General features: G+C 47.1%; 1 protein-coding gene and 1 long non-coding RNA gene across 8 annotated transcripts; one reads left to right on the forward strand and one right to left on the reverse strand.

Annotated features, from left to right (window-relative positions):
- Window positions 1-5,023: 5,023 nt before the first annotated feature.
- LOC116273619 lies at window positions 5,024-10,055 on the reverse strand. The gene is made up of 2 exons (XR_004181919.1): window positions 9,517-10,055; window positions 5,024-5,846 (listed from the first exon to the last, which is right to left on the reverse strand). It is a non-coding gene; the product is annotated as an uncharacterized LOC116273619 (long non-coding RNA).
- A 4,423-nt stretch (window positions 10,056-14,478) lies between these two features.
- On the forward strand, window positions 14,479-24,929 carry LOC116273618 (potassium voltage-gated channel subfamily E member 3). 7 transcript variants are annotated; one of them, XM_031662754.1, is made up of 5 exons: window positions 14,529-14,625; window positions 18,831-18,927; window positions 19,134-19,241; window positions 19,839-19,983; window positions 24,307-24,929. In XM_031662754.1, exon 5 carries the CDS (start codon window positions 24,347-24,349, stop codon window positions 24,656-24,658), a length of 312 nt encoding a protein of 103 aa, XP_031518614.1. In that variant the 5' UTR covers window positions 14,529-14,625; window positions 18,831-18,927; window positions 19,134-19,241; window positions 19,839-19,983; window positions 24,307-24,346; the 3' UTR covers window positions 24,659-24,929. The 7 variants fall into 7 exon arrangements, 6 of the variants coding, with proteins under 6 accessions (XP_031518612.1, XP_031518613.1, XP_031518617.1 ...); XM_031662756.1 differs by having other exon boundaries at window positions 14,539-14,625; window positions 18,831-18,866; XM_031662753.1 differs by lacking the exon at window positions 18,831-18,927 and having other exon boundaries at window positions 14,514-14,625.
- Window positions 24,930-26,082: the final 1,153 nt, after the last annotated feature.

Genomic DNA, 26,082 nt, shown 5'->3' on the forward strand with positions numbered 1-26,082 from the left:
TTTCTTTCTTTCTTTCTTTTTCTTTTTTTTTGAGATGGAGTCTCTGTCTTCTGTCGCCAGGCTGGAGTTCAGTGGCCCCGATCTCGACTCACTGCAAGCTCCGCCTCCCGGGTTCACTGAGCCAATCTCCTGCCTCAGCCTCCCGAGTAGCTGGGACTACAGGCGCCCGCCAGCATGTCCGGCTAATTTTTTGTATTTTTAGTAGAGACCTGGTTTCACAATGTTAGCCAGGATGGTCTTGATCTCCTGACCTCGTGATCCGCCCGCCTCGGCCTCCCGAAGTGCTGGGATTATAGGCGTGAGTCACCGCGCCCGGCCCTCTCTGTGTACTCTTTTAAACGAAATATCATACTACAAACATTTTCCCACATTGCTAGTCTTCATAACTGTATTTTTGAATGCCTTAATTTTATTTTTTAACTTTGATCAATTTTTAATAGAGATAATCATACATATGGAATAAAATTTAAAAGGTGCAGAATAGTGGCATTGAAATGTAAGTCTTACTCCTCCCCTTCTCCCCTGTAAACCCAGATCCCTTCCCTGGAGGCCTACATAATGAAAAGTGTCTTATTTATGTACTTCAGAGTTATTTTATACATATATAAGCACACAAAACTATACTCATTCTTTTGTATATAGTAGCATACCCTATGCACAGTCTTGCACTTGGGTGATTGTTTCAGACCAGTTTATAAAAGGCATCCTCATTCTTTTTAGTGACTATGTAGTATTCCATTGAATGATTTACCATGACTTATTTAGTCTCTATTGAGGACATTTAGGTTATTACTAATCTTAGGCTTTTACAAACAAAGCTATAATGAGAATTTGTGTGTATGTGTATCTGTGTGTGTTTCACACATGGTGAGGACAGAAGCTGCATTTCTAGAAATGGTTTTCTGAGTCAAAGGATATGTGTATTTTAAATTTAGTGGACATTGTCATAATTGCCTTCTATAAAAGTTATACCAATCTATACTCCTGTCAGCAATGTAATGATGTAATGCCTGAATTTTAAATTTCCAGCACCGTAGAATGCTTTTTCTTTCTTTTTAAGGCAAATTTTGGAGCAGGAGTGAAAGTTAAAAAGCTTTAGAGCAGGAACCAAAGGAAGGAAAGTACACTTGGAAGAGGGCCAAGTGGACGACTTGAAAGACAAGTGTCTTTTTTTTTATTTTTAAAGCCTTTTGTTGTTGTTGAAACAGGGTCTCACTCTGTTACCCAAGCTGGAGTGCAGCAGTATGATAATGGCTCACTGCAGCCTTGACCTTCTGGGTTAAAGTGATCTTTCCACCTCAGCCTCCTGAGTAGCTAGGACTCGCTAGGCATGTGCCACCACGCCTAGCTCATTTTTTTCTTCCCCCCCAAAGTAGAGATGAGATCTGGCTATTTTGCCCAGGCTGGTCTTGAACTCCTGGCCTAAAGCAATCCTCTTTCCTCCACCTCCGAAAGCGCTGGGATTACAGGTTTTGTGTTTGGCCTTAAAGCCTTTTATTATAAAATATTTTAAACATACAGTAATGAACCATTATGCAGCTAAAGCCATCCTCAACTCATAACGGCCAGATGTGTTTGTCTAAACTGGTACCCTTTTCCTGTCTCCCCCTGGATTATTGTGAAGCAAATAACAAATATCATACTATTTCATTCATAAATATTTCAGTATGTATTCCTAAAAGATAAATACTCTTGGCTAGGCATGGTGGCTCATGCCTGTAATCCTAGCACTTTGGGAGGCCAAGGTGGGTGGATTGCTTCAGCTCAGGAGTTTGACACCAACCTGGGCAACATGGTGAAACCTCATCTGTACAAAAAAATACAAAAATTAGCCAGGCATAGTGGTGCACACCTGTAGCTCCAGCTAATTGGGAGGCTGAGGTGGGAGGATCACTTGAACCCATGAGGTGGAGGCTACAGTGAGCCGAGATTGCACTGCTGCACTCCAGCCTGGGCAACAGAGTCAGACCCTGTCTCAGAAACAAAAAAACCTGACTCTTTTTAAACTCTTTAACCACAACATTATCACCATATGTAGAAAATACTTCTTCCATATCAACAAATATTCAGTTAACGTTCACATTTCTCCAGTTGCTTTTTTCTTTACTTTTAGTTGTTTTATTCAAATCAGGATCCAAACAAGATCTAGACACTGTATTTGGTTCATGTGTCTCACAAATGTCTCTTAAGTCTTTTTTTATCTATAAGTTCCCCCTCCATCTTTTTGTCTTTGCCCCTCTTGTTATTTGAGGAAACAGATGTTTGTCCTATCAAGTTTTCCACAGTCTGGATTTTGTTCATTGTGTCCTCCTGGTATCATTTCACATGTCTCTCTATCTCTTCTATTTCCTGAACATTGAAAGGTAGCTCCTGAGGCTTGGTCTCATTCAGGTATGATTTTTTTTTTTTTTTTTTGCGTGTCTGCTGCTAGATGGTAGTGTGTTCTTACAGCAAGAGGGATGTAATCTCAGGCTTTTTTTCTCTCTTTTTTGTAATGATCATTTCTTAGATGCATTATCTTATTAGATGCTATTATTCCTCCTTCACTTACCAGATGGAATCTTTTTTTTTAGAGATAGGGTCTCACTTTGTCACCCAGGCTGGAGTGCAGTGACGCAATCACGGCTCACTGTATCACGGCAGCCTTGACTTCCTGGGCTCAGGTGATTCTCCCACTTCAGCCTCCTGAGTGGCTGGGACTATAGGCATGCGCCACTATGCCCAGCTAATTTTTGTATTTTTTATAGAGACAGGGTCTTGCCACGTCAAGGCTGGTCTTAAACTCCTGGGCTCAAACGATCCACCCACTTCGGCCTCCCAAAGTGCTGGGATTACAGGCGTGAGCCACCTCACCCGGCCAGAATAGTTCTACAGAACCAACAGGATGCGCTCAAAAGAACTCATCATGACCGGCAGCAGCAGTGTTGTTATTAGCATTTTATTCAGTTTTTAGTTCTGTTCATATTCAGTAAGTTTGTACTGAATAAAAATTGCTTATATAAAGGATTTGCTTTTATAGTTATATGCATTAGAATTTATATTGAGTTTAAATTTTAATATATTTAGATTAAGTCAACAATGAGTAACCCAATGATTTTTTTTTTTTTCTTTTCAAAGGGGGGTCTCTGTACATTATTCTAGTTCAAGAGACACTGGTATCAGGCCATAGTGTTACATTTAAAAAATTTCTCTAAACTGTGAGCTTTTCTACTGTGAGCCAGAGATTGTTTCTTTTTTATTTTTGTTTTTGTCTTACTATCCCAGTACCTGACATACAGAAGGAAGCAGAGATTTAATGGCCTGCCTTATTGTGAGGAATTCCCTGCAGCCTCCACGTTGGTCCTCTTTGTTGATAAACATCAACATCCAGTCTGTTAAAAATTGTGCTTTTCAATGGCAATTTCACTATTTAACATGGCTCCCAATAGTAGTGCTGAAATGCTGTCTGGTATTTCCAAGCACAAGAAAACTATAATGGGCCTTATGGAAAAGATACACGTGTTACATAAGCTTTGTTCAGGCATGACTCATAATGCAGTTGGCTGTGAGTTCAGTGTTAATGAATCAACAATATATTTGAAATAAGATGTTTCTAAATGGAAACACACATAAAACAAGCATATGCATTTTTCAGTTGATGAAAATAGGCCGGGCATGGTGGCTCATGCCTGTAATCCCAGCACTTTGGGAGGCTAAGGCAGGAGGATCATTTGAGGCCAGGAATTCGAGACCAGCCTGGCCAACATGGTGAAACCTCGTCTCTACTAAAAATACAAAAATTAGTCTGGTGTGGTGGTGTGCACCTGTAATCCCAACTATCCAGTGGGCTGAGGTGGGAGAATTGCTTGAACCTGGGAGGCAAAGGTTGCAGTGAGCTGAGATGGCACCACTGCACTCCAACCTGGGCAACACAGTGAGACTCCATCTCAAAAAGAAAAAAGAAAATGTTGTGACCAGAGACAAACAGGAACCTAACTCTTTATTTCCTCTAGGAGCCATGGTTCAGTGTTCATGATTTCAACAACTTTATAGAACATAACTACCATAAAGTCAAAATAATACTACATAATGTGGAATTTAGAGCAGATATGAATGTAAAGTATATAACCATGAAGATAGTAGGGTGGTATTCAGACATATATCGTTTTAAGGCAGGGCACAGTGGCTCACGCCTGTAATCCCAGCACTTTGGGAGGCCGAGGTGGGTGTATCACTTGAGGTCAGGAGTTTGAGACCAGCCTGGCCAACCCTGTCTCTACTAAAAATATAAAAATTAGCCAGGAGTGGTGGCATGTGCCTGTAGTCCCAGCTACTCGGGAGGCTGAGGCAGGAAAATCTCTTGAACCCAGGAGGTAGAGGTTGTAGTGAGCCGAGATCACGCCACTGCACTATAGCCTGGGTGACCGAGCAAAACTCTGTCTCATAAAAAAAAAAAAAAAAAAGAAGTTATAAGTATACTGTTTTAAGATTCTTTTTTTTTTTTTTTTTTTTTTTTGAGATGGAGTCTTGCTCTGTCACCCAGGCTGAAGTGCAGTGGTGCAATCTCAGCTCACTGTGACCTCTGCCTCCCTGGTTCAAGTCATTCTTCTGCCTCAGCCTCCCACGTAGCTGGGACTACAGGCACCTACCACCACGCCCGGCTAATTTTTGTATTTTTAGTAGAGATGGGGTATCACCATATTGGCTAGGCTGGCCTCAAACTCCTGACCGCGTGATCAGCCCTCCTCGGCCTCCCAAAGTGCTGGGATTATAGGTGTGAGCCACTGCGCCCGACCAAGATTCTTATATTCCTAAACACTAGAGTATTTTTGGCAGGCAAGTAATGATAAAAAGAAGATGCATATGCATCTATACAGCAACCACCAAAAATAAGACAAATGGACATAAGCAGAAATTCAATAGTGGTGACACAAATTAAATTATTAATGATAATTCACATAGGAGATAAAATTGAATAAAAATAATTTTCCAACTAAAGGTAGAGAAATGAAAATCTGAGAACAGAAATAGAAATCAAACACCATGACAGATAAATCCAAACATACTAATTTAATGTAAATGGATTAAATACTCTCATTAAAAGGCAGCATTTGTTGACCTTTTATAAATGCAAGCAATTCTATGTTATTATCAAAAACCATACTTTAACATTAAAAGACATAGACAATTTGAAAATAAAGTGATAAAAAAGAAAAAATCTATATCCAGTCTGTTAAGTGGTTGTCCCAGCCCTGCTCACACATCTCTCCAGACACAGAGCACTTACTACCTCCTGAGACAGCCTTCCATTCCTGGATAGTTCTGATTGTTAGAAAGTTACTCCTCAAAGCTAAAATGCCACCAACGCTGTCATAATTCTGTCCCCCCTGCACTAAGAGGACTTCCCTGGCCACACGCTACATCCCTTTCTAGTGGTACTGACCACACTTTATTATAGTTCCTTGTTTCTGTGCCTGATCCCATTCAGACTGTGGGCTCCCCAGGCAGGGACTATAGCTGTGTCATCCGTGGCCTTTTCAGCCCCCAGTCCCGGGCCTTCCACAGAGGAGGTGCCCAGAAACAGTCTGTGGAATCAGAGAATGGATTGTCTCAGAAGTGGTCTCTTCTTCAAGTTAAACATTCGTTATTCTTCTTATGTTCTTCATGGCTTCCAGACTCCACACCACTGCCCTCATCTCCATAGGCTCCAATTGGCCAATGTGCCCTTAATCTATGCAGCTTGGAGTTGAAGACAACATGTATGGTATGGTCTGGCCAGGTTCAAGCCTGTGCTGGATCCTGAGGACAAAGATGGATCCAACTTGGTCCATCTTCAAGGAGTTCACCGCCTTGTAGAGAAGACACACCTGTAAAGAAACACATGCAGTAAAGTGTTACACACACTGAGAGAAGCTTGCATAGGGAACCGTGGGGACATAAAAGAAGTACTAAGTCTTAAAAGGGAGGATGAGGACAGGAAAGGCTCAAAGTGACACTGAATTAGTGGGGACTTTAGGTTGTAGGTAACAGGAAACCCAGCTCAAACTAGCTCAAGTGAAAAGAGAATATTTTAGATCTCATAACTGAGAAGTCTGTGGATAGACTTCAGGCACAGATTGATCCAGAGACTCAAACAATGGCATCAGGACTTGGTTTTTCTTCCTCTATCCCTTAGCTCTGCTGACCTCAGAATTGGCTTCGCTCTGTCCCGTGTGGTGCCAAAGATGGCTGTTGGTCACACCACACTTAGATTCTATAGCTTAGCCACCCCTACTTTCGTATACATTCAGCCTAAGGCCCAGGAAGGATTCTGGATAAATCACTGCTCCAAGGAGGGTCATGACCCCCTTGGAACCAACAGATGGGGCTTAGCCCCACCTCAACCATATGGGCTGAGAGCAAGGGAGGGAAGGGTGACTCCCCAAGAGAAAGAGAGAGGTTCCGTTCTCAAAAGAAGGAATTCTGGGAAGGCCAAGACATCAGACGTCCACAATGGCCTCAGAAGATAAGTAAAGAATTTTTGGATAGATAACAAGACATGGTGTGTTCCAGGCAGAATAGGAAGCATGAGAGTCTCTGAGGTGTGAAGCTGTTCTGGGGAACTCAAGTGCCTGTTTGCTCCAGACTACAGCAGGTGCTTTAGGTGCCCCATGTATATTTGTCTAGCCCTTCCATTTCGGTGCCAATTCAAATGTCTGTTGGAAATAGACATTTCAGGCTGGGTGCAGTGGCACACTCCTGTAATACCAGCACTTTGAGAGGCCGAGGCAGGAGGATCACTTGAGCTCAGGAGTTCAAGACCAGCCTGGGCAACATGGCAAAAACCTGTCTTTACAAAAAATGCAAAAATTAGCCAGGCATGGTGGCATGCACCTGTAGTCCCAGCTACCTGGCAGGCTGAGGCGAAAAGATTGCTTGAGTCCAGGAAGTGAAGGCTGCAATGAGCCAAGATCATCACCACTGCACTCCAGCCTGGAGCTGGGGTGACAGAGTGAGCACCTGTCTCAAAAAAAAAAAAAAAAAAGAAGAAGAAGAAGAAGAGAAATAGACATTTCAGTGTCTATTTCCACCTGCCAGCATCTGCACATTTTGTCTCAGGACTTTTGGAGGGACCAGGGCTATCAACCCATGTGTCAGGCTAGACATGCTGGAGAATTCAAGTCCCTCGAGCAGCCCTCGGCCAATGACTGACTCCCCTAACCCCCTTGCCTCTAATGAGAGGTAACTCTGGATGTATTCTACCCAGGCCTCTAGGGTTCCCTAGCAGTGCTAAGCTTGCTAAAGGTACACCTTATTTAAGGTTCCATTCACTCCTGTGTTACTTTCCCACTCTCCTAATTGTGTTTGCCGGGATCACGTCACACATGAACCACTTGTACTCAAATCCATGTCCCAGGGCCTGCTTCTGGGAGAATCCAAAATAGCCCCAAACACATTCTTCTAAAAATAAAGCTTAAGTCAGTGTCAACACTTTTTTTGCTTTGTTTTGCTGCCACACTGTCCTATTTACTTAGGTGGGATAACAAATATGCATAACATCTGAGGTACAGCCCCTCCTTCCAGGAGCTCCTGGTCTGAGGGGAAGGCAATAATAAGCATTTGATGGCTTTCAAAGTGCCTTCTCGGCCCCGAATCCATTTGCTCCTTGGAAACCTGCAAGGTTTGCAGGACCAAGATTCTTGTGTAAGTGAGGAACACAGAGGCTCAAAGTGAGGCAGTGACTTGGCCCAGGGTCCCAGAGCCAATGATCCCTGGCTGACCCCTTTCTTGGCTTGTGCCTGTGTCAGCACCATCCAGGTGGTCTCTTACCACTAAGAATAATTAGGGAATCCCTCCTTTCTCTGTGGGTTCAGCCAGAGCTCCAGTAAAGACACCCACATCTGTTGCTTGTTTTCTAAACATTGATAACTTTGGAGGCAGAAGATTAGAAGCACCAAAAAACAAACAGCACTCTGATCCTCCCAGGGGCTGCTTCACCTATTGCTCCCTCAGACTAGGGGCTCTCCCAGTGAGAGCAACATTTTCCATGCAGTCAGGGCCATTCTTCCCAAGAACAGGGACTTACACAAGGGTGATACATATGAAAAAGGGGAGACTCGTGGGATGGGAGCAGTCAGGGGACACAAAGGCATCTAATTTAGGGCAGGGGAGATTTCCAGGAGGAAGTAGCATCTAAGGGTGAGTTAGCCTGCCCCAGGAGGAAGGGTGTTCCAGGCAGAGAGAACAGCGTAAGCAAAGGCCTGAAGATGACAGAGAGCATGTGGGTATTTGAGGAACTGAGATTGTCCCCTCCTGCTCCTTTCTGGGGTGAAAACCCAAGCTCGCATCCTCCACCCGCATTCCTTAGTTCTCCTACTCCTTCCTCCCACCCCTTGCCTGGAGCAGGCTGAAAAGGAACAGGGGAGGACCCTACCCATCTGACAGATGCACTGCCTGTGCTGGATCCTTCCACTTGTCCTGCGTGGGCTCACCACCCTTCTCCACCCACAGTAGGCCGCCTGACTCTGGAGCTTCAGTCTGGGTTGAGCCAACAGGAGGCAGTGGTAGAAGACCACAGGATGGGAGGGGAGAGAGAGAGAAATGTGCTTGTTCCCCTGGCTCTCTTCCTGTGAGAGGTTAGCCTCTACCAAAGGCCACAGCTCCAGTCCTCATGCCCTCCCCACCACTGCCCTCTCTGAGTTCCAGTAATAACCCCTTCCTCCCCTCGCCCTGTCAGCCCAAGTAGTTTCCATCCTCACTGTTGCTAGCCAGACAAACTGCACTATTTCGTCTTGATTTTCTAAACCCTCACCACACTCTAAATTACTCATTTTTCAGGGTGCCATCTGTTTCCTACCTGGACCCTGGTGACGCACAGCCCTAATCCACAGTTAGAGGATGGACAGGGTGTGCTAAGCCCTGCAAAGTGCTGGAAACCTGGGAGGAGTTATTTAGTTATTGGTATTCAGCTCAATTCCACCTCACTTGCCTATCCTTTTTTTTTTTTTCTTTCCGAGACAGAGCCTCGTTCTGTCACCCAGGCTGGAGTGCAATGGCGTGACCTCAGCTCACTGCTACCTCTGCTTCCTGGGTTTGAGCAATTTTCTTGCTTCAGCCTCCCAAGTAGCTGGGATTACAGGTGCCCGCCACCACGCCTAGCTAATTTTTTGTATTATTAATAGAGACAGGTTTCACCATGTTGGCCAGACTGGTCTTGAACTCCTGACCTCAGGTGATCCACCCACCTCGGCCTCCCAAAGTGCCGGGATTACAGGCATGAGCCACTGTGCCGGGCCCCTTACTTGCCTCTTGCCAGCCCAACTCATGAGGGTCCAGAGCTGTTCTAAGCACAATGTTTGCAGCAAATAACAAATCCACAAGGATGTATTACTGACCCTGTTTTCAGAAGAGGAAACTGAGTTTCAGAAGAAGAAATTGCCCAAATTCATGAAGTCAATTAGAGGCAAGTCCACTGTTTGGACTCCAGTCTAGACTCCAAAGGACCAAATGAGACAGCAAATGTGAAGATGCTTTTGCGACTATGAAGAGCCACCATACCTGTCTGAGCTAAGAACTGTGGTGTGATGCCTGTCCCTCCCCACAAGGCTGAGTCTTGAAGAAGGTCAGATCTGGTAGGAACCCTAGAGATCAGACAGTGTCACACCATCCTGTGCAGAGAGGAAAACAGGTCCAGAGAGGACAAGTAGTTCCGCCAAAGATGAATATTTGCTGTTGGAATCAGAATGAGAATCCAGAATGCACATCTTCAGACACCTCATAAACACATCAGTGAGAAGGACGTAGCACTCCCCTTAGAGAGGGATTTGGAAGAGAGAGAAGAAGAGGGGATAGAGAAGAGGAAATGAGCTGATTTCTGGGCTGTAGCATTTCAGATTTTGGGAATGCAAGGGATTAAGGACCAAACTGACAAGCCAGGAGGAGATAAGACCCTGGAGGCACAGACACGGGCTCCTCGTGAGTAATGAAATAAAGTAACTTGATGTGACTGTTAAACTTCCTCTGTGAGTCACATTGCATTTCCCCCCGGTGACCCAGGCTTCTGAAACTGTTGACAGGTACCATCCACACTCACTCTACCTTTCAACATTTCCCCCCCACTTCCTAGACCTTGAGTTAGAAACATCAAATAGATCAGAGTCATCTGGTTAGGTGCACTGAAAAATCAAGATGTAACTCAAGGGATACCATGGTGGAAAAGACACAACTCGTCTCTGTTCTCACAGCGCTTCCAGTCCAATGGGAAAGGCAGGCCCCAAACAGATAAACAGAAGATTGGGTTGAGTTCTATGAAGAAAACAAACAGGGAACTGGGTGGATGATGGTGCCATTGACTGAGACATAGAAGATTGAAAGGGAAAGAAGTCAAGAGTTCCGGTCCCCACATTATCCAAACAGAGACATCAGGGAGGTTGTTGGATATGGGAGTTTGATGCTCAGAGGAAAGTTTTGGCCCACAGGTTGAAAAAGTCTCCTACTGACCTTTGAGGTTCTCTCAGGTTCTATCTCTTCTTGGAAGCTTTCTCTGATAACATAATTCCTAGGGGTCTTCCCTCTCATGACCATTATTCACTCACTCATTCTCCTCTGTGCTAGGCTTGGTGCTGGGAATGGCTTGGTGCCCTCGATGAATTTATGTTCTAGGTGTGGAGTCAACCGATAGAGGAGACAATTGTAACACAGAATGGTAAATGCTGTGTGAGAGGAAAGCCCAAGGGGCTGTAGGAGCAGAGAAAGTGGGCCTCTGTGCCAGTCAGGTCCTGCAGGAAGAAGATGGCTATCTCATATGGATAATTCAAGAAGGCTCTATTCAGAGATGTGCAGAGAGTGGGGAAACCACAGGGGTTGTGAGATATCCTGGAGCTGAAAGCACTTGGGCATCACTACCACCCCTAGGCCTGAAGAGGAAAGAGAAGGAGGTGGTTACAGGAATCTAGACTCAGGGAGAGCTCTAAGAGAGGGCTGAGGGCAGAGGGAGCTGTGAGCCTCAGTTGAAGATGCAGCAAGAACAACAACAAAATACTTTTTTTTTTTAAGCAAGTGAAATATATCAGAATCATCTGGTAAGGTGTTACTGAAAAGTAAGGCAGGGGATGGAGGTAGGGAGACAGGAGAAAGGAGGAATTAGCATTTGTAAACTGGATGCTCAGGGAAGGCCTCACCAAGAAGGTGACATTTAAGCCAAGACTTTTTTGCAGCATATCTCTAGGTGAGTCTTCCCCTTATCCCTTCAATCAGCTCATCCTACCCTCAAACTGCATCCACCCTACTTCCCCATCCCAGGGTCAGGGCCATGTCTCCAATGTCTTTGGATTAGGGAGCTCCTTGAAGTCCCTGTCAGACTAGAGATCCCCAGGGACAGGAACTCTGTTTCCTCCCACTCTTTCTCATCCAATGACAATAGAAGCTGCCATTATTAAAGCCTATGCCTCACACTAGGCCCGGCTCTAGGCATATTATACACATCACTTCATCTAAGCCTCCTGGCAAGGCTCCGGGGCACAGCTGGGGAACATGAGGCAGCTCAGCCCCCTTTCCAAGGCCCAGCTGCTTTCCCTGACATGGTTCCTGCCTTATCCTCACCCCAGAGAAGGGGAAGTAAAGGATAGACCTTAAATTCTACTTTTTTTTTTCTTTGAGATGTAGTCTCGTTCTGTCACCCAGGCTAGAGTGCAGTGGCGCAATCTTGGCTCACTGCAACCTCTGCCTCCTGGGTTCAGGCGATTCTTCTGCCTCAGCCTCCCGAGTAGCTGGGATTATAGGTGCATGCCACCATGCTCAGCTAATTTTTTTTGTATCTTTAGTAGAGACGGGGTTTCACCATATTTACCAGGCTGGTCTTGAACTCCTGACCTCATGATCCGCCCGCCTCCCAAAGTGCTGGGATTACAGACATGGGCCACTGTGCCTGACAATTTTTTTTTCTTGAGATAGGGTCTCACTTTGTTGTCCAGGCTGTAGTGAGTGCAGTGGCACAATCTCGGTTCACTGCAGCCTCGACCTTCTGGGCTCAAGCAATCCTCCCACCTCAGCCTCTCAAGTAGCTGGTACTATAGGCACATGGCATCATGCCCAGCTAATTTTTGTATTGTTTGTAGAAATGAGGTCTCACTATGTTACCCAGGTTGGTCTTGAACTCCTAGGCTCAAGTGATCCACCCACCTTGGCCTCCCAAAGTGCTGGGATTACAGGCAGGAGCCACTGCTCCTGGCCGACCTTAAATTCTTGAAGGACTGTAAAAGGGAACACAGATCAGACTTCTATTTTATGTCTCCAATGGGTGCAAGGACCAAAGGGTAGAAGTCAACAAGAGGCAGTTTTTGTTAAAATGTGAGAATATCCTAACAGTCAGAGCTGTCTGGCTGCCTTGCAGGCAATGAGCTCCCTAGAGGTGTGCAAGAGAAGCTGGATAGCCTCATGTCAAAAATGAAATAGAGGTGGGGTGTGGTGGCTCACGCCTGTAATCCCAACACTTTGGGAGGCCAAGGCGGGCAGATTACTTGAGGTCAAGAGTTCGAGACCAGCCTGGCTAACATGGCAAAACCCCATCTCTACTAAAAATACAAAAATTAGCTGGGTGTTTTGGCACACCTGTAATTCCAGCTACTCAGGAGGCTGAGGCACAAGAATTGCTTGAACCTGGGAGGCAGGGGTTGCAGTGAGCCGAGATCGCACACTGCACTCCAGCCTGGGTGATATGTTTCCAAAAATAAAGAAATGGGAGGATCTGTTAGGCTCATGAGGGATTTGACTAGGAAACTCGTGAGAATTCTTCCAATTTACATTCTAGAATCCTAAGATATGATTCTAAGACTTTGGTTCTAAGATTTTATTAGAACAAAAGACAATCCCTATCTTCAAAGAACTCACAACCTAGCAGATGAGGTGGTTACTTTCTATAACTGTCATAAACAGTCCTACAGAGTAAATGCAAGGCCATGGGCAGGATCTGAGAAGGAACCCTGACCAAGCCAGGACTGCATGGCTAGTCTCAAGAACCATCTGCATCAGAGTCATTTGGAAATCTTGTTTAAAAATGCTGATTTCTGGGCTCCACTCCAGATTTCCTGAATTAGAACGTCTGGAATGGAGCCCGAAAGTCTACTCAGTAAAACAAACTCCCATGGGGATTCTTAGGCAGATTGAAAACTGAAGCTGCAGGACAGGCACAGCGGTTCATGCCTGTAATCCTGGCACTTTGGGAGGTGGAGGTGGGCAGGTCACTTGAGCCCAGGAGTTCGAGACTAGCCTGGGCAACATGGAGAAACCCAGTCTCTATAAAATACAAAAATTAGCCAGGCATGGTGGTGTGTCCCAGCTACTCAGGAGGCTGAGGGAGGAGGATCACCTGAGCCCAGGAGTTCAAGGCTGCTGTGAGCCATAATCACTCCACTGTACTCCAGTCTGGGTGACACAGTGAGATCCTGTCTCAAAAAAAAAAAAAAAAGAAAGAAAGAAAGAAAGAAAGAAAATGGAGATTGCAAGCCTAGGTGATAAGGATGACTTTTCTAAGAGGTGATCTCCAGATTGAGAAAAAGGAATAGTTGGGTCAAAACAAGGTGGGTACAATATGCCTTAGATATATTCTGAGATTCTGTAATTGAGAGTATGTGCCTCAGATATCCTGGAGCAGACCTCTGCAAGGGAGTGAGAGAGCCGGCCTGAGGCTGTTATTAATTATTCTGAGGCAGTGAGCGGGTAAAATGGTGCTCCACAGGGTCCCTGGGAGAAATTCTCTGGAACTGTTCCTTTCTCTGCCACTAGCCTCTTGGCTCTTATTCCCCAGCTGCCCCAATTCTCTGAAGCCTGCAATGTCACCAGCGAGGAAACAACAGTTTGAGTGAGGGCATGGTGGTGGAAAATAAAGTGTCATGGGACAGAGATGAGTAAGGTGTGGCTGAACACAAGTTGGTCAGGCACTGTCAGGAACTTTTGAGGCTTGATGGAGGAAACACCTGCTGGTGCTACTCAGAGAGAGGGGGGTGTGTAGCAGATTTTGGGTCTGGGCTCTGCCTCCTGGGCAAATCCCTTCTCCAACTGGGCCTCTGCATCCTATGTAGAAAAGTTTGTGTAAGAATCATATTAACTTGCTGTTGACCCTTTGGTTTTAATACTTTGGACTCAAAGGTCTCATCTGACCCCAACCATAAGCCTGTGAAGAATGCATGGTGGAACTATAACAACTTTACAGCGAGGCCAAGTCCCGGTGAGGGGCAGCGACTCGCCCACCACCCACAGCCACGCCGCAGCAAAGTCGGCTCCTGGAGATCGGCCTCATGCTGGGCTTGCTGAGGCCCAGCGGAACGAGAGGCTTTCGGTCTCTGGTCCAGGAAGCAGGCGCTGCAGGGGACGGAAGGGTCGTAGCCCACAGCCAGGGGAGGCCAAGGAGCTGGGCGGAGGCACTCAAGGCCAGCCCCGGGAGAAGTGGGTGTGCTGGGGCCCGGGCGGGGCCGGGGGAGGGGACGCCTGGGGGAGGGAAAAGGGATCCAAGCGCGGGTGGGAGCCCAGAGCCAGAGAGCGCGCTGGGCGGTGCCGGGCACCCGCGGAGTGGAACCGGGCCGGTGGAATGCACAGGGTCGCAGCGCCTGGGCCATCCTCGGTCAGAGGCGAGCGAGCAAACGGGCGCCCCAGAGCCTTGCTGAGAGGCAGGTAAGGCACCCACTGAGCTGGGAAGGCTGAGCTACAGTCGGGGGTGCAAGTGAGGGGTCTTCCCGCTTCCCTTCCAAGGGTCACGGGGCACTCTCCGTGAGACTGTGGAACCGACGGGGCGTGAGGCAGGGGTGGGCGCTGCAAATACCGAGCAAGTCCTCCAGGATCCTCCCCGATCCTCCCGATCCTCCCGATCCTCCCGAGCGCAGTGATCGCAGAGCAGCATGTGGGAGTAGGGAGCTGGGCTCTGCGCGCCCCGTCTGGAAACCGTGGGGACTTGCGCCGTTAGTCCCAGCCCTCAAGACGGCTACAAGAAAAGTTCCTCCACACCCACAGGAGTGCAAGTGAACACCTGCGGCTGGCAGCCAGTGCACGCGCAGAAAAGACACTTCAGGACCCAGCACAGTCTCATTTGGCCGGGGCCACTGGCTCTGCGGAGCTGACTTGCCCATTCCCTCTACCACACTGTGTCCCTCACCCTGTCTGACCTAGTCCCGGGAAAGCTGGGGACTCCCAAAATCATCCTCTGCTGCCAGTAACATAGGTCGAGGCTGGGAGTCGGGAGACTTGAGTTCTAGTTTACAGGCTGTGTAAACCCGGGCAGTCACCCCTCAGCTCTGCGCCTTGCCTTCGCTTTTCCTGGGTCACCATTTGTAAAATGGGCCTCCTGCTCCTGTTGCCTGCATACCCCATGGGACAGAAGGAGAAAGGGGGATTGGACCTGGGAGTCTTTTATCTCGAGAATAAGTGAGTTTAGTCCTTGCACGAAAGCCCACCAAAGTATCCCCTCCTAAAATCCTCTCCCGACTCCCCACTAATTTGCATATAGGGAAACTGATACCCCAGGGGAGATGATTTACCTAAGGTTACAACAGAGACCAAACAGAATTAGAACCCAAGTTTCCTCAGTCCTAGCCCAGGGCTCTCTCCACTTCACCTACAAAGGCATATTGTAAACGTGTGAGCGCCTCCTTATTTCCTTGCATCTGTCCACTTTGTTCCTGATGGAGGAGACCCATGCTGGGGGCCTGGAAACTGCTTTCAGATTTTCTTGACTCCTTGAGATGATAACCATCACCTTCTCCATCCCTCACTCACTCCATACCTCTCAAAGCACGTCCATAAATTTAATGTGCTAGTGATCAAAATACCTTCTGAGAGGGAAGAAAGACAAGAAACTCCATCTTATTGATGAGGAAAATGAGGCCTAGAGTGATAGTTACTCAACCAAAATGCATGACTAGACGTGTTGGCATAGTAGGGGCAGGAACCCAGGTCTCCTGATTCCCCCTCTGATGTGTTCTCCACCAGCTACAGGACTACAGAATGGTACCCCTCAATGATAAAGGACTGCAGGGATGATCAGAGAGGGTGGGAAACAAGGAAGGCTTCTGGAGAAGGTGAGGTTCCTGGGAATCAAGAAGAATAATAAGAACCTCCTGGTTGCGTCTGAGGCTAGGAGAGCTGGGGTGGGAAAGGAGACATAGAGATGGCTGTTCTTGATAATATGGGGGGAAAGGAAAGATATGGAGACAGAAAAGGAAACAGTGTGACCAGGCTGCCTGATAATTTTCTTGTATGTTTGCAATTTCTAAAACTTTCCCATCTCTTGTCTCCTCCAGTTCTCATGTGAGTTAGGCAGGGCAGGGATCATTATCCCCATCTTATAGATGAGGTTCAGAGGAAGTAAATGCAGTGTTCAAGGACACAGAGCCAAGCATACAGCCAAGATTAGAATCATGAAAGGAACACTTGAACGGCAAGATCACAGGCCGAAGGACCGGGGAGTTGGACTGTGTGTGTGTGTGCAGTGGGTGGGTGTATATAGCCACACCCTGGGTAGGTACACAGGGAAGAGGGTTGCAAAGCCATTGCTGGTGTTTCGAGGCCAAGAATGTTTGCCCTTTGGATTGAATGGGGTCCAGGTGCAGGGAGCATCTGGGCTTCCAAAGAAAGCTTAGAATTCTTCCTCCTGTGACTCACCCCACCTGACTGAGATGACTGCTTTTCTTTGAGCCATCCCTTCCCCAGACCAAATGAAATCTGTTTTGCCCTTCCCTGGAGGTTGCTTTTTAAATATTGTAAGCTGTTTTCATGAATGTATATGTGTGTGCCAGAGCAGAGGCATGCTCTTAGAGAAGAGGCATTGATTCATTTATTCTTGAATGCCTGCTAGGTATCAGGGCTGGGAAATAAAGAAATGTATGAGGCACAGGACCCTGCCCTCTTACCTCAAAGCACAGTTACACACACACACACAAACACACAATTTCAATACAGCATAGTGCTCTAATAAGTCTTCGTGCAAAGCACTTTTGGGGAAAAAAACAAGAGGGAGAGACTAACTGGCTAGGGAGTGAGGAAGGAGGTGTCCCAGGAGAAGGTCTACAGAGATGAATTGGAGCTGGGTCTTGAAGGATGAGTGGGAGTTTGCCGGGCAGGTAAAAAGAGGAAGGGCATTCTTGTTTAAGAAAACAGCATGAGCAAAGGCAAGAGATGTGCAAGTGCAAGGAGTATTTGGAGAGTGGCCTGTAGTTCAGTGTCATGGGTGCAGGCCACTGAGAAGAGCTGCGGGGAGATGAGGCCAGTGTCAGAGTCACATTTCAAGGCACTTCAGTGGTAATCAGAAGAGTTTAGAGTCTGCCCTACTGGCAGGAGGGAACTTATAGTGGAAAGGTCTGTGGAGGGGAAGTCAAGATACTTGGTTTCTGGCTCCAACTCTGCCACTACTGGGCTGTGAGACTTTAAGCAAGTGATTGCCTTGGGGAGGAGGGTCTATTTTCCCACTGGTTGAATGAGGGGGTTGCACCAACAACATGATCATGAAGATCTCTTCCAGCTCAGATTCTATTCCTTTTCCTTCCAACTGGATGCTAGGGGCTACTCCTTCAACTCCTCTCCCACTCCACCAGCTCTCCAGTCCACAAGAGTGGTAAGACCACTGAGGGGACAGTGGCAAAACTGTACACCCCAGGAGCTGTCTTTGGATCACCTACCTGCTTTATGTGACTTTTTCTACCTGCCTCTCTGTACTTCATTTCCAGACACTGAAGACGCTCATTCTGAAAGAGTAGCTGAAATGGAGCAATGGGAAAGAAAGACCCAAGGGTAGAGTTTCACTTTTCCCCCAGAGCGACCTGAACGAAAACCCCACTAAGATCCCCAGTTCATCCCTCAGATCACAGCTTTAGTCCCCAAGTAGGGGTTGGACAAGTGCAAGGCAAGTGCATTTTGTGAGAACCTGGTAATGTGTGGGAAATAGCAGGAACAGAGAGTGAACCTGGCTCATCTAGGGAATCAGGAGTAGGTCTGGAGCAGCGGGGTGCATGGGAGACGAGAGCATAAAGGAAGGCTACCTCCTCCTCCGAAGCTTACCAAGCTTCATCTCACTGGGTCCTAGACTAAGATTGGTGAGAATCTGTGGTGCACGAAAAGGCCATAGTAACAAAGTTAGAGGAGATGATGCCCCATGACACTAGGAGTCTGTGTCTGGTGTGATGTGAAGCTTAGATGTGAGGAAACACTGCCATTTGTAGTGGAAAGAGCACCTGAACAGTACCCCCAAACACCTGGGTTCTTGTCTGAGTGCTGCCATTTATGGGCCATGTCATTTTGGACTAGTCACTTCTCCCTTCTGAGCCTCAGTTCCCTCATCTACGAAATGGAGGGTTGGCCTGGAATCTAGATTCTAGAAGATCCTTAAAGTCCCTGTCAGCTTGGCCATCTGCTCACCCTCTTTCCTCACTGGCCTATCTTCTATTTCAAGGCAAGACCTCTCCAGGGCAGGAGCTCTGTCTTCCCCATCCAAGGATCTTGGTAATCAGGGACTCTCCTGGACAGGGAAGCCAAGGAACTCAGAAACAGTGGCAAAACTCCCCTGTTCCTGACTGCGAGTCCCCAGCTTGAGCCCCAGAGGCAGTCCCAGAGCCCCATAGAGAACCAACCTGTGCCTTCATCAGCTTTCTGCCTCTCCTAATTCAGACAGGAGGCCCTTGCACCCAGGCCCTCCCTCCCACACAAACCCAGCACCCAGAGGTGTGGAACTATGGCCTCTTTTCTCCTCCTGTCAGAATCACAAACATCCTAGTCTATCCAGAGAGGCCCTGAGGTGTGAAAGGTCTCATGAATCTTTATTCCCCTCATGGAACACTGCCTCAAAGCCCCCCGCTGACCTCCACACTGTCCCCTTCTCCCACTTTCTGCAGAGTCTATCTCCTCCTCAGGCTGGATCATCCTGGCAGGTGAGCTGTGAAGAGGAAAAATGAGTAAATCCCTCAGTTTGGTTCGGCTGGGATATCAGATGTAAGTCAGTCCCAGGGCTCAGAAGCATCTTAACCTGTGAGGAAAAGGTCCACAGCCTTCTCTATCTTGGGATTTGAGAAGCTCTAGAAATCCCCCAAAATGCTTCTCCCATCAGCCTGTCTAACTTCCCATGGTTTCACAGCTTGGTTTCATGATTTAAATCATCACAGGACATTAGAACCAACTGGGACCCCTTCATTTTACAGATGCAGACAGAAGCTGAGGCACAGAAAAGGGAAGTCTTACGTCCAAAGTCACACAAGGAGCAGCTGAGCCGGGACAACCCCCTATGTTTCCATTTCCTTCACCGTAAAGTAAGGGCATATAGCCTAGATGGGCTCTGAAGGCCCTTCCAGCCTCTGCTCTACAAAATACAACCACCGCCATCTGTGCAGTGTCTAGTGCCAAGCACTACATGTTTTAATTTTCACAACAAAGCTCTGCTACAGATAGTGCTCATTCTGTGACCGTGTTCATATCCTGTCTATCTGAATAGATTGGGTGGTAACACATCATTTGTTCCTGTGTAAAATATCAACGCAGCTGCCATTCTCCCACTCATGTCTGTTCCCTTGGCATTCTAAAAGGCCCTTGCTAAGGTAACCCTTAGGAAAGGGAATGTTTTAGGCTGCACCATCAGCTGGTCCCTGAGTGTGAGTCCACATGTTAAATAGGTTTCTCATGATGTCACCCAATGAAGACACTAAGTCTGGAGTTGGGGGACAGCAATCAGAGGCCCTTTGGTCACTGCACAGTTCCTTTAACTGCAACCCTAGGCTGGCCTGACCCAGCTGCTGCAGGAAGGGGAGGGGCTGTGGGAGGGGGTCAGAGCCCACAGCAGGACTATTGCACAATCCTTGGGGCCTGGCCTTGGGCAATCCACCCTGGTTCCTTCCTTTTCTGCTTTCTAGCTCTGGGCTTTCCCAGCTCCGAAGTCAATACTGAGATCTCAGATGTGTCCAGAGACATCCTGAAGAGGCTCGGGGGTTGAGGAGCCTTAGTGTGTCCACAAAGAGACTCCTGAAACTGACTGAGAGCCAGCGGATTTGCCAGCTGGTGAGTCTTCCAGATTGAGATTTCCCTCCCTCTCCCTGTCAGTTAAAACCCCTTTCCGATGATACGTAAGAAAACTGAATGGTAACTGCCCTGCCCTGGGATTGGAGCTCGGGACGACTAGGAGCTTTTACCTTCACAGTATGTGCTGCGTCCATTCTTTTTTTTTAAACCTATGTGTACATATTTGCTTCTTGAAAACAAAAAGTTTTTAATCCTCTTCTGTATAATACAAGTGTATACTCATAGCAAGCCTTGAAGGAGGAGGCCAAGGATGATCATTTTTCTTTTTTTTTTTTTTTTTTTTTTTGAGACAGAGGTCTTGCTCTGCTGCCCCGGCTGGAGTGCAGTGGCATGATCTCGACTCACTGCAACCTCTGCCTCCCAAGTTCAAGCGGTTCTCCTGCCTCAGCCTCCTGAGCAGCTGGAAATACAGGCATGCGCCTGGCTAATTTTTGTATTTTTAGTAGAGATGGGGTTTCTCCATGTTGGCTAGGCTGGTCTTGAACTCCTGACCTCAGGTGACCCGCCCACCTCAGCCTCCCAAAGTACTGGGATTAAAGGAGTGAGCCACCGCACCTGGCCTATTTTTTTAAATTGTGCTTAAAACACACACACACACACACACACACAAATGTACCATCTTAGTCATTCTTGAGTGTACACTCAGTAGTGTTAGCTAGATTCACCTTGTTGTGCAGCAGATCTCCAGAACCTTTTCATCTTGCAAAACTGAAACTCTATACCTACCATACAACAACTCTATGGTCATCTCTTTTGGTAGATGAGGAAACCGAAGCCCAACCAGGGAAAGGAACTTATTTCCTTCAAAGTAGGCTCCTCCAGACACTTACACTGTTTGTTTGTTGTCTACCTGTGAAATTGCCTGAGGCTCCTTCCTCCTTCAACCCTTACTTGGCCATTTCCTCCTCGGGTCTCACATCTGTCTCTACCCCCACTTTGTTATCCTCTCTGCCCCAACTCGTGACTCAGCATCTTGCACTAAACTATTTCAAGACTCTTGTAGCTGGGCTCACTGCCTCAATTCCAGCTCCCTCCAGTCCACATGACAGTCAGAGTATCCTTTCCAGGCACAGATCTGACCATTTTATCTTCCCTAGCTACAGAATAAAGTTCCAACTCTACAGAGTGGCACTCAAGGCTGCCCATGATCTGGCTCCTATCTCTCCTGTCCCACATCCTATGCTATTCTTCTACACATCTTACACTTCAACCTCTTTATGCTACTTTCCATTTTTCTAAACATGTACACACTTTGTTGCGCCTTTGCTCATGTTGCCTTCCTTTGTCTTCTCTGCCTCTTAAAAATCCTTCAAGGTCCAACTCAAATGCCTCCATCACTGTGGACACTCTCTAAGCCCTGATCAGTATCCATTACTTATTCCTTTTAGCCTTAGTAGCTCCTGGCTTGTCCCCTGCATTGTATCAGAGCAGAGCCCCTGGATCTGGGCGAAGGCACTGGATCTGAGCCACCCCGAGCTCCCATCACAGGGCCTGGCCCATATTGGTGATAACTATCTGGATGATTTTTTGAGTTATTTATTTCCTCATGCTGCTCCTACTTGCTATTGGCAGACACGAGGGAAGAAGCAGCCACAGATCTTTTGCCTGACACATGGGGTAGTAGATGAGAACGTATATCTCCTGGATCTTAACTCAGTGAGCTCTTGTTCTTCTCCCCTCCTCCATCCAGACAGGACAGCACAAGTACTAGATGGCAGAGGGCCCCAAAGGCCTTGCATAAAATGCTGCCCAGTCCTGGCTAATTGCGTTCATAGAGCCATTGATGAATATTTATCATGGTCAGAATGATCATATTTTCCAGGGAAGAGATCTTATGGTTAATAGTCACATTAGTTAACTTTAGTTTGTTAACAGTTCTGCCCATATGATGGAGGACTGAATGCTTGGCCCATAGAGAATTCCTTAAAGTGGACATCTTTACTAGAAACTATTGAGAGAAGGATAACACCCATTCAGTCTTAGGGCAGTCCCCTAGAAAAAGGGAATGCCCAGCCAGTTGCAGGGTAGTGCCCTGGGAAAGGAGAACACCCAGTCTCAGGGTAGTCCTCCAGATTGGAGGAAGAGACATAGCCCTGCTGACCAGGCGCATGTGGCCTGATGATATCCTTATCAAAAACAAGAGGATAGCCACATATTGCCTTATATGTTAAGTGTTGGGGGGAAGGGAAGGCTGTGATGATAAAGGTGGTGTAGTGTGGCTGAGGGGTGGGGAGCACTGAACGGAGGCTTCCCTAAAGGAAGTGAGTGTGGGGCCTTGTTTACAGGGAATGACATATGGTTTTTCAGAGACAAGGATGCAAGTCTGTTTTAAGATGTTCTTTCTGACTGGGCACAGTGGCTCACGCCTGTAATCCCAGCACTTTGAGAGGCTGAGGCGGGTGGATCATGAGGTCAGGAGATCAAGACCATCCTGGCTAACACGGTGAAACCACATCTCTACTAAAAATACAAAAAAATTAGCCAGGCATGGTGGCGGGCGCCTGTAGTCCCAGCTACTTGGGAGGCTGAGGCAGGAGAATGGCGTGAACCTAGGAGGCGGAGCTTGCAGTGAGCTGAGATCGCGCTACTGCACTCCAGCCTGGGCGACGAGCGAGACTCCATCTCAAAAAAAAAAAAAAAAAAAGGTTATTTCTATATTATAGACTAAGGATCTCTGAGAAGAAGGAAAAGGAACATTTATAATCACTTAGTATATGCCAGGTACGTAATGACTATTTCAGGAGACAAGATAGTTGGCGTGCTTGTGTCTTCTTTTTGTGGGCAGGTAAACCCCAAGCCAGACTGAGAACTCCTTTCACTCTCCCGCCCTCAGGCCCAAGCTGTTCTTCTCTTCTCCAGTGCCTACAGTGGTTGCCAACCTGTTCCCATTTCCCTGACCACCTCCTTTCCAACAGAATTTCTGCAAATAGCTAGGAATATCTAGTCTTTGGGACACAGGATGCTTGAGAGGTCAAATGATCCAGCTTCTGGCCTCTAGGTAGGATGAAATTTAAACCATCCCCAGGCATCTTCCAAAAAGGTGTACCCATGGAGTCTTTTTTTTTTTTTTCTTTTGAGACAAAGTCACACTCTGTGGCCCAAGCTGGAATACAGCAGCTCTATCTTGGCTCACTGCAACCTCCACCTTCTGGGTCCAAGCGATTCTCCTGCCTTAGCCTCCCAAGTAGCTGGGATTACAAGTGCTCACCACCATGCCCAGCTAATTTTTGTATTTTTAGTAGAGATGGGGTTTTACCATGTTGGTAAGGCTGGTCTCCAACTCCTGACCTCAAGTGATCCATCCGCCTCAGCCTCCCAAAGTGCTGGGATTACAGGCATGAGCCACTGTGCTCAGCCTGTCTGTGGAGTCTATAAAGAGAACTGTGCTGAAGGAGAGTTGTGATGAATGTCTTCTTATGGTGCCACACAGTCCTGCTGAGAGCTAGCTTGGAAGTGGAAGCAGCTCTAAGCTAGCCACAAGGAGCAGGGCTTTCTGTCTTGGCTCTACCTCCAATATTCTGTGATCATGGACAAGCCACTTATTCTCTCAAGGCCTCAGTCTCCCTGTGTGTAAAATGGCAAGAGTTACATTAAATAATCCTTAAGGTCCTTCTAACCTAAAGTTCAGTGATTTATAGAATCTAAAGAAATGAGTGATTAGTATGGGTTCTGATGGTCGGGGAAGGCTTTATTCTACAATTATTTATTGAGTACTTATCGAGTGCTGTCATAAGTGATTGCATATAGCAGTCAGTAAAACAAATATAGGCCCTGCCTTTATTATTTAGTATGTGGTCTAGTGGAAAAGACAAACATGTAATCAAGTAACCAGAATAAGCTATTGTATTAGTCCATTTTCATACTGCCATGAAGGAATACCCGAGCCTGGGCAGTTTATAAAGAAAAAGAGGTTTAATGCACTCACAGTTCCACATGGCTGGGGAGGCCTCACAATCACGGCAGAAGGCAAAGGAGGAGCAAAGGCACATCTTACATGGTGGCAGGCAAGAGAGCAGGTGCAGGGGAACTGCCCTTTATAAAACCATCAGATCTCTTGAGACTTATTTACTGTCATGAGAACAGCATGGGAAAAACCCACCCCCATGATTCAGTTACTTCCTACTGGGTCCCTCCCATGACACATGGGGATTATGGGAGCTATGATTCCAGATGAGATTTGGGTAAGGACACAGCCAAACCACATCAGCCATGATGCTAGGATTTTACTGGGATCTGAAGGGAGGAGGTCATTTGAGCTCCAGGTGACAGAGCCATCCCCTCTCTCTTTTCTCTTGCCAACAGAGCTTCTACCGAGTCTTCCCCCACCTCAATCCCTGTTGCTATGGAGACTACCAATGGAACTGAGACTTGGTATGAGAGCCTACATGCCGTGCTGAAGGCTTTAAATGCCACTCTTCACAGCAATTTGCTCTGCCGGCCAGGGCCAGGGCTGGGGCCAGACAACCAGACTGAAGAGCGACCGGCCAGCCTACCTGGCCGTGATGACAACTCCTACATGTACATTCTCTTTGTCATGTTTCTATTTGCTGTCACTGTGGGCAGCCTCATCCTGGGATATACCCGCTCCCGCAAAGTGGACAAGCGTAGTGACCCCTATCATGTGTATATCAAGAACCGTGTGTCTATGATCTAACACGAGAGGGCTGGAATGGTGGAAGACCAAGACACCTGGGGATTGCGTCTGGGGCCTCCAGAACTCTGCTGTGGACTGCATCAGGTCTCAGTGTCCCTATCTGTAAGAGCAACAAGAAACAGGGCTAAGGGAGGTCATCACTGGGGTGGGAGAAGAGGGGCTGGTAGACCGAAGCCTTGTGCATAAGGATTTTTTCCCAGGAAAAGATAGACTTTATAAACAGTGGGAGTCCATGAACAAACATATAAAAGTAGCAACAGATAATGACCAATAACTGGTTCAGTGGCTGGAGTACTGGGGGCCTGAAGGTTGGAGAAGGGAGAAGTTGTAGCAGAGGGAAATGAGACAGGAAGATGCTCTGGGGACACATTTTTTGTGTTATCTTCAAAAGCCATGAGAAGCAGTGATGATTATCCCATATCACAGATATGATTTACCACCACCACCCTGCCACCACTCCCACTCGCACTCCCATAAAGAAAGCAGGTCAAGTGCTGTGCCGCCCATTTGGGCCTGAGTAGTGCCATGATTGGAACCCAGGAACTCTGGTCTCCTTGCCTAGTGCTTTTCAAAACTCTGTGCCACACAGGAGTGGATCCAGGCCTGAAGGTCATACAATTCTGGGGACTCTCTTTAAGAAAAAGAATTCTAAAATATCTTACTTTTGCAAACATTATGCAAATATACTGCCACATTAATATGTTGCTAGGGCTCCTACTAGGACCTTAAGAAGGAGCTCATGTGAGTCAGGACCCTGAATGTTAGGCCTTGTTAGCTCTATGGTTCATATGCTTCTTGAACCAAGTCACAGGGTACTTCCCAGCCACATTGCCAGTCAACAGGACTAAACTACCTCCAAAGCAGCCTCTTCAGTTTTGAGTTCTGTGAGAAATGTTTTCCTTTTCTTTTTCTTTTTTTTGAGACAGTCTCCCTATGTCACCCAGGCTGCAGTGCAGCAACCCAGTCTTGGCTTACTGCAACCCCCACCTCCCAGGTTCAAGCAATTATCCTGCCTCAGCCACCTGAGTAGCTGGGATTACAGATTCCTGTCACCACACCCAGCTAATTTATATATATATATATATATTTTTTCTTTTTTTTTAAAGTAGAGGCAGGGTTTCACCATGTTGTTGCCCAGGCTCGTCTCGAACTCCTGGCCTCAAGTGATCTGCCCATCTCGGTCTCCCAAAGTGCTGGGATTACAGGTGTGAGCCACCACGACTATCTGAGTTTTCTGAGGTCATATTGAATCTGCTTCTATAAGACTGATATTGCCAAGGTGGGCGGATCACCTGAGGTCAGGAGTTCGAGACCAGCCTGGCCAACATGGTGAAACCCCATCTACTAAAAATATACAAAAATTAGCCAGGCCTGGTGGCGGGTGCCTGTATTCCCAGCTACTTGGGAGGCTGAGGCAGAAGAAT

The sequence above is a fragment of the Papio anubis genome, unplaced genomic scaffold, assembly GCF_008728515.1.
Source record: "Papio anubis isolate 15944 unplaced genomic scaffold, Panubis1.0 scaffold97, whole genome shotgun sequence".
NCBI lineage: Eukaryota > Metazoa > Chordata > Mammalia > Primates > Cercopithecidae > Papio > Papio anubis.

Bases quoted from the DNA above. Each gene is read 5' to 3' on its own strand.
- LOC116273618 (XM_031662752.1), top strand. From the start codon at position 14,543: ATGCACAGGGTCGCAGCGCCTGGGCCATCCTCGGTCAGAGGCGAGCGA. The intron at 14,626-24,306 runs GTAAGGCACCCA...TCTTGCCAACAG, and splicing joins AGAGCCTTGCTGAGAGGCAG to AGCTTCTACCGAGTCTTCCC.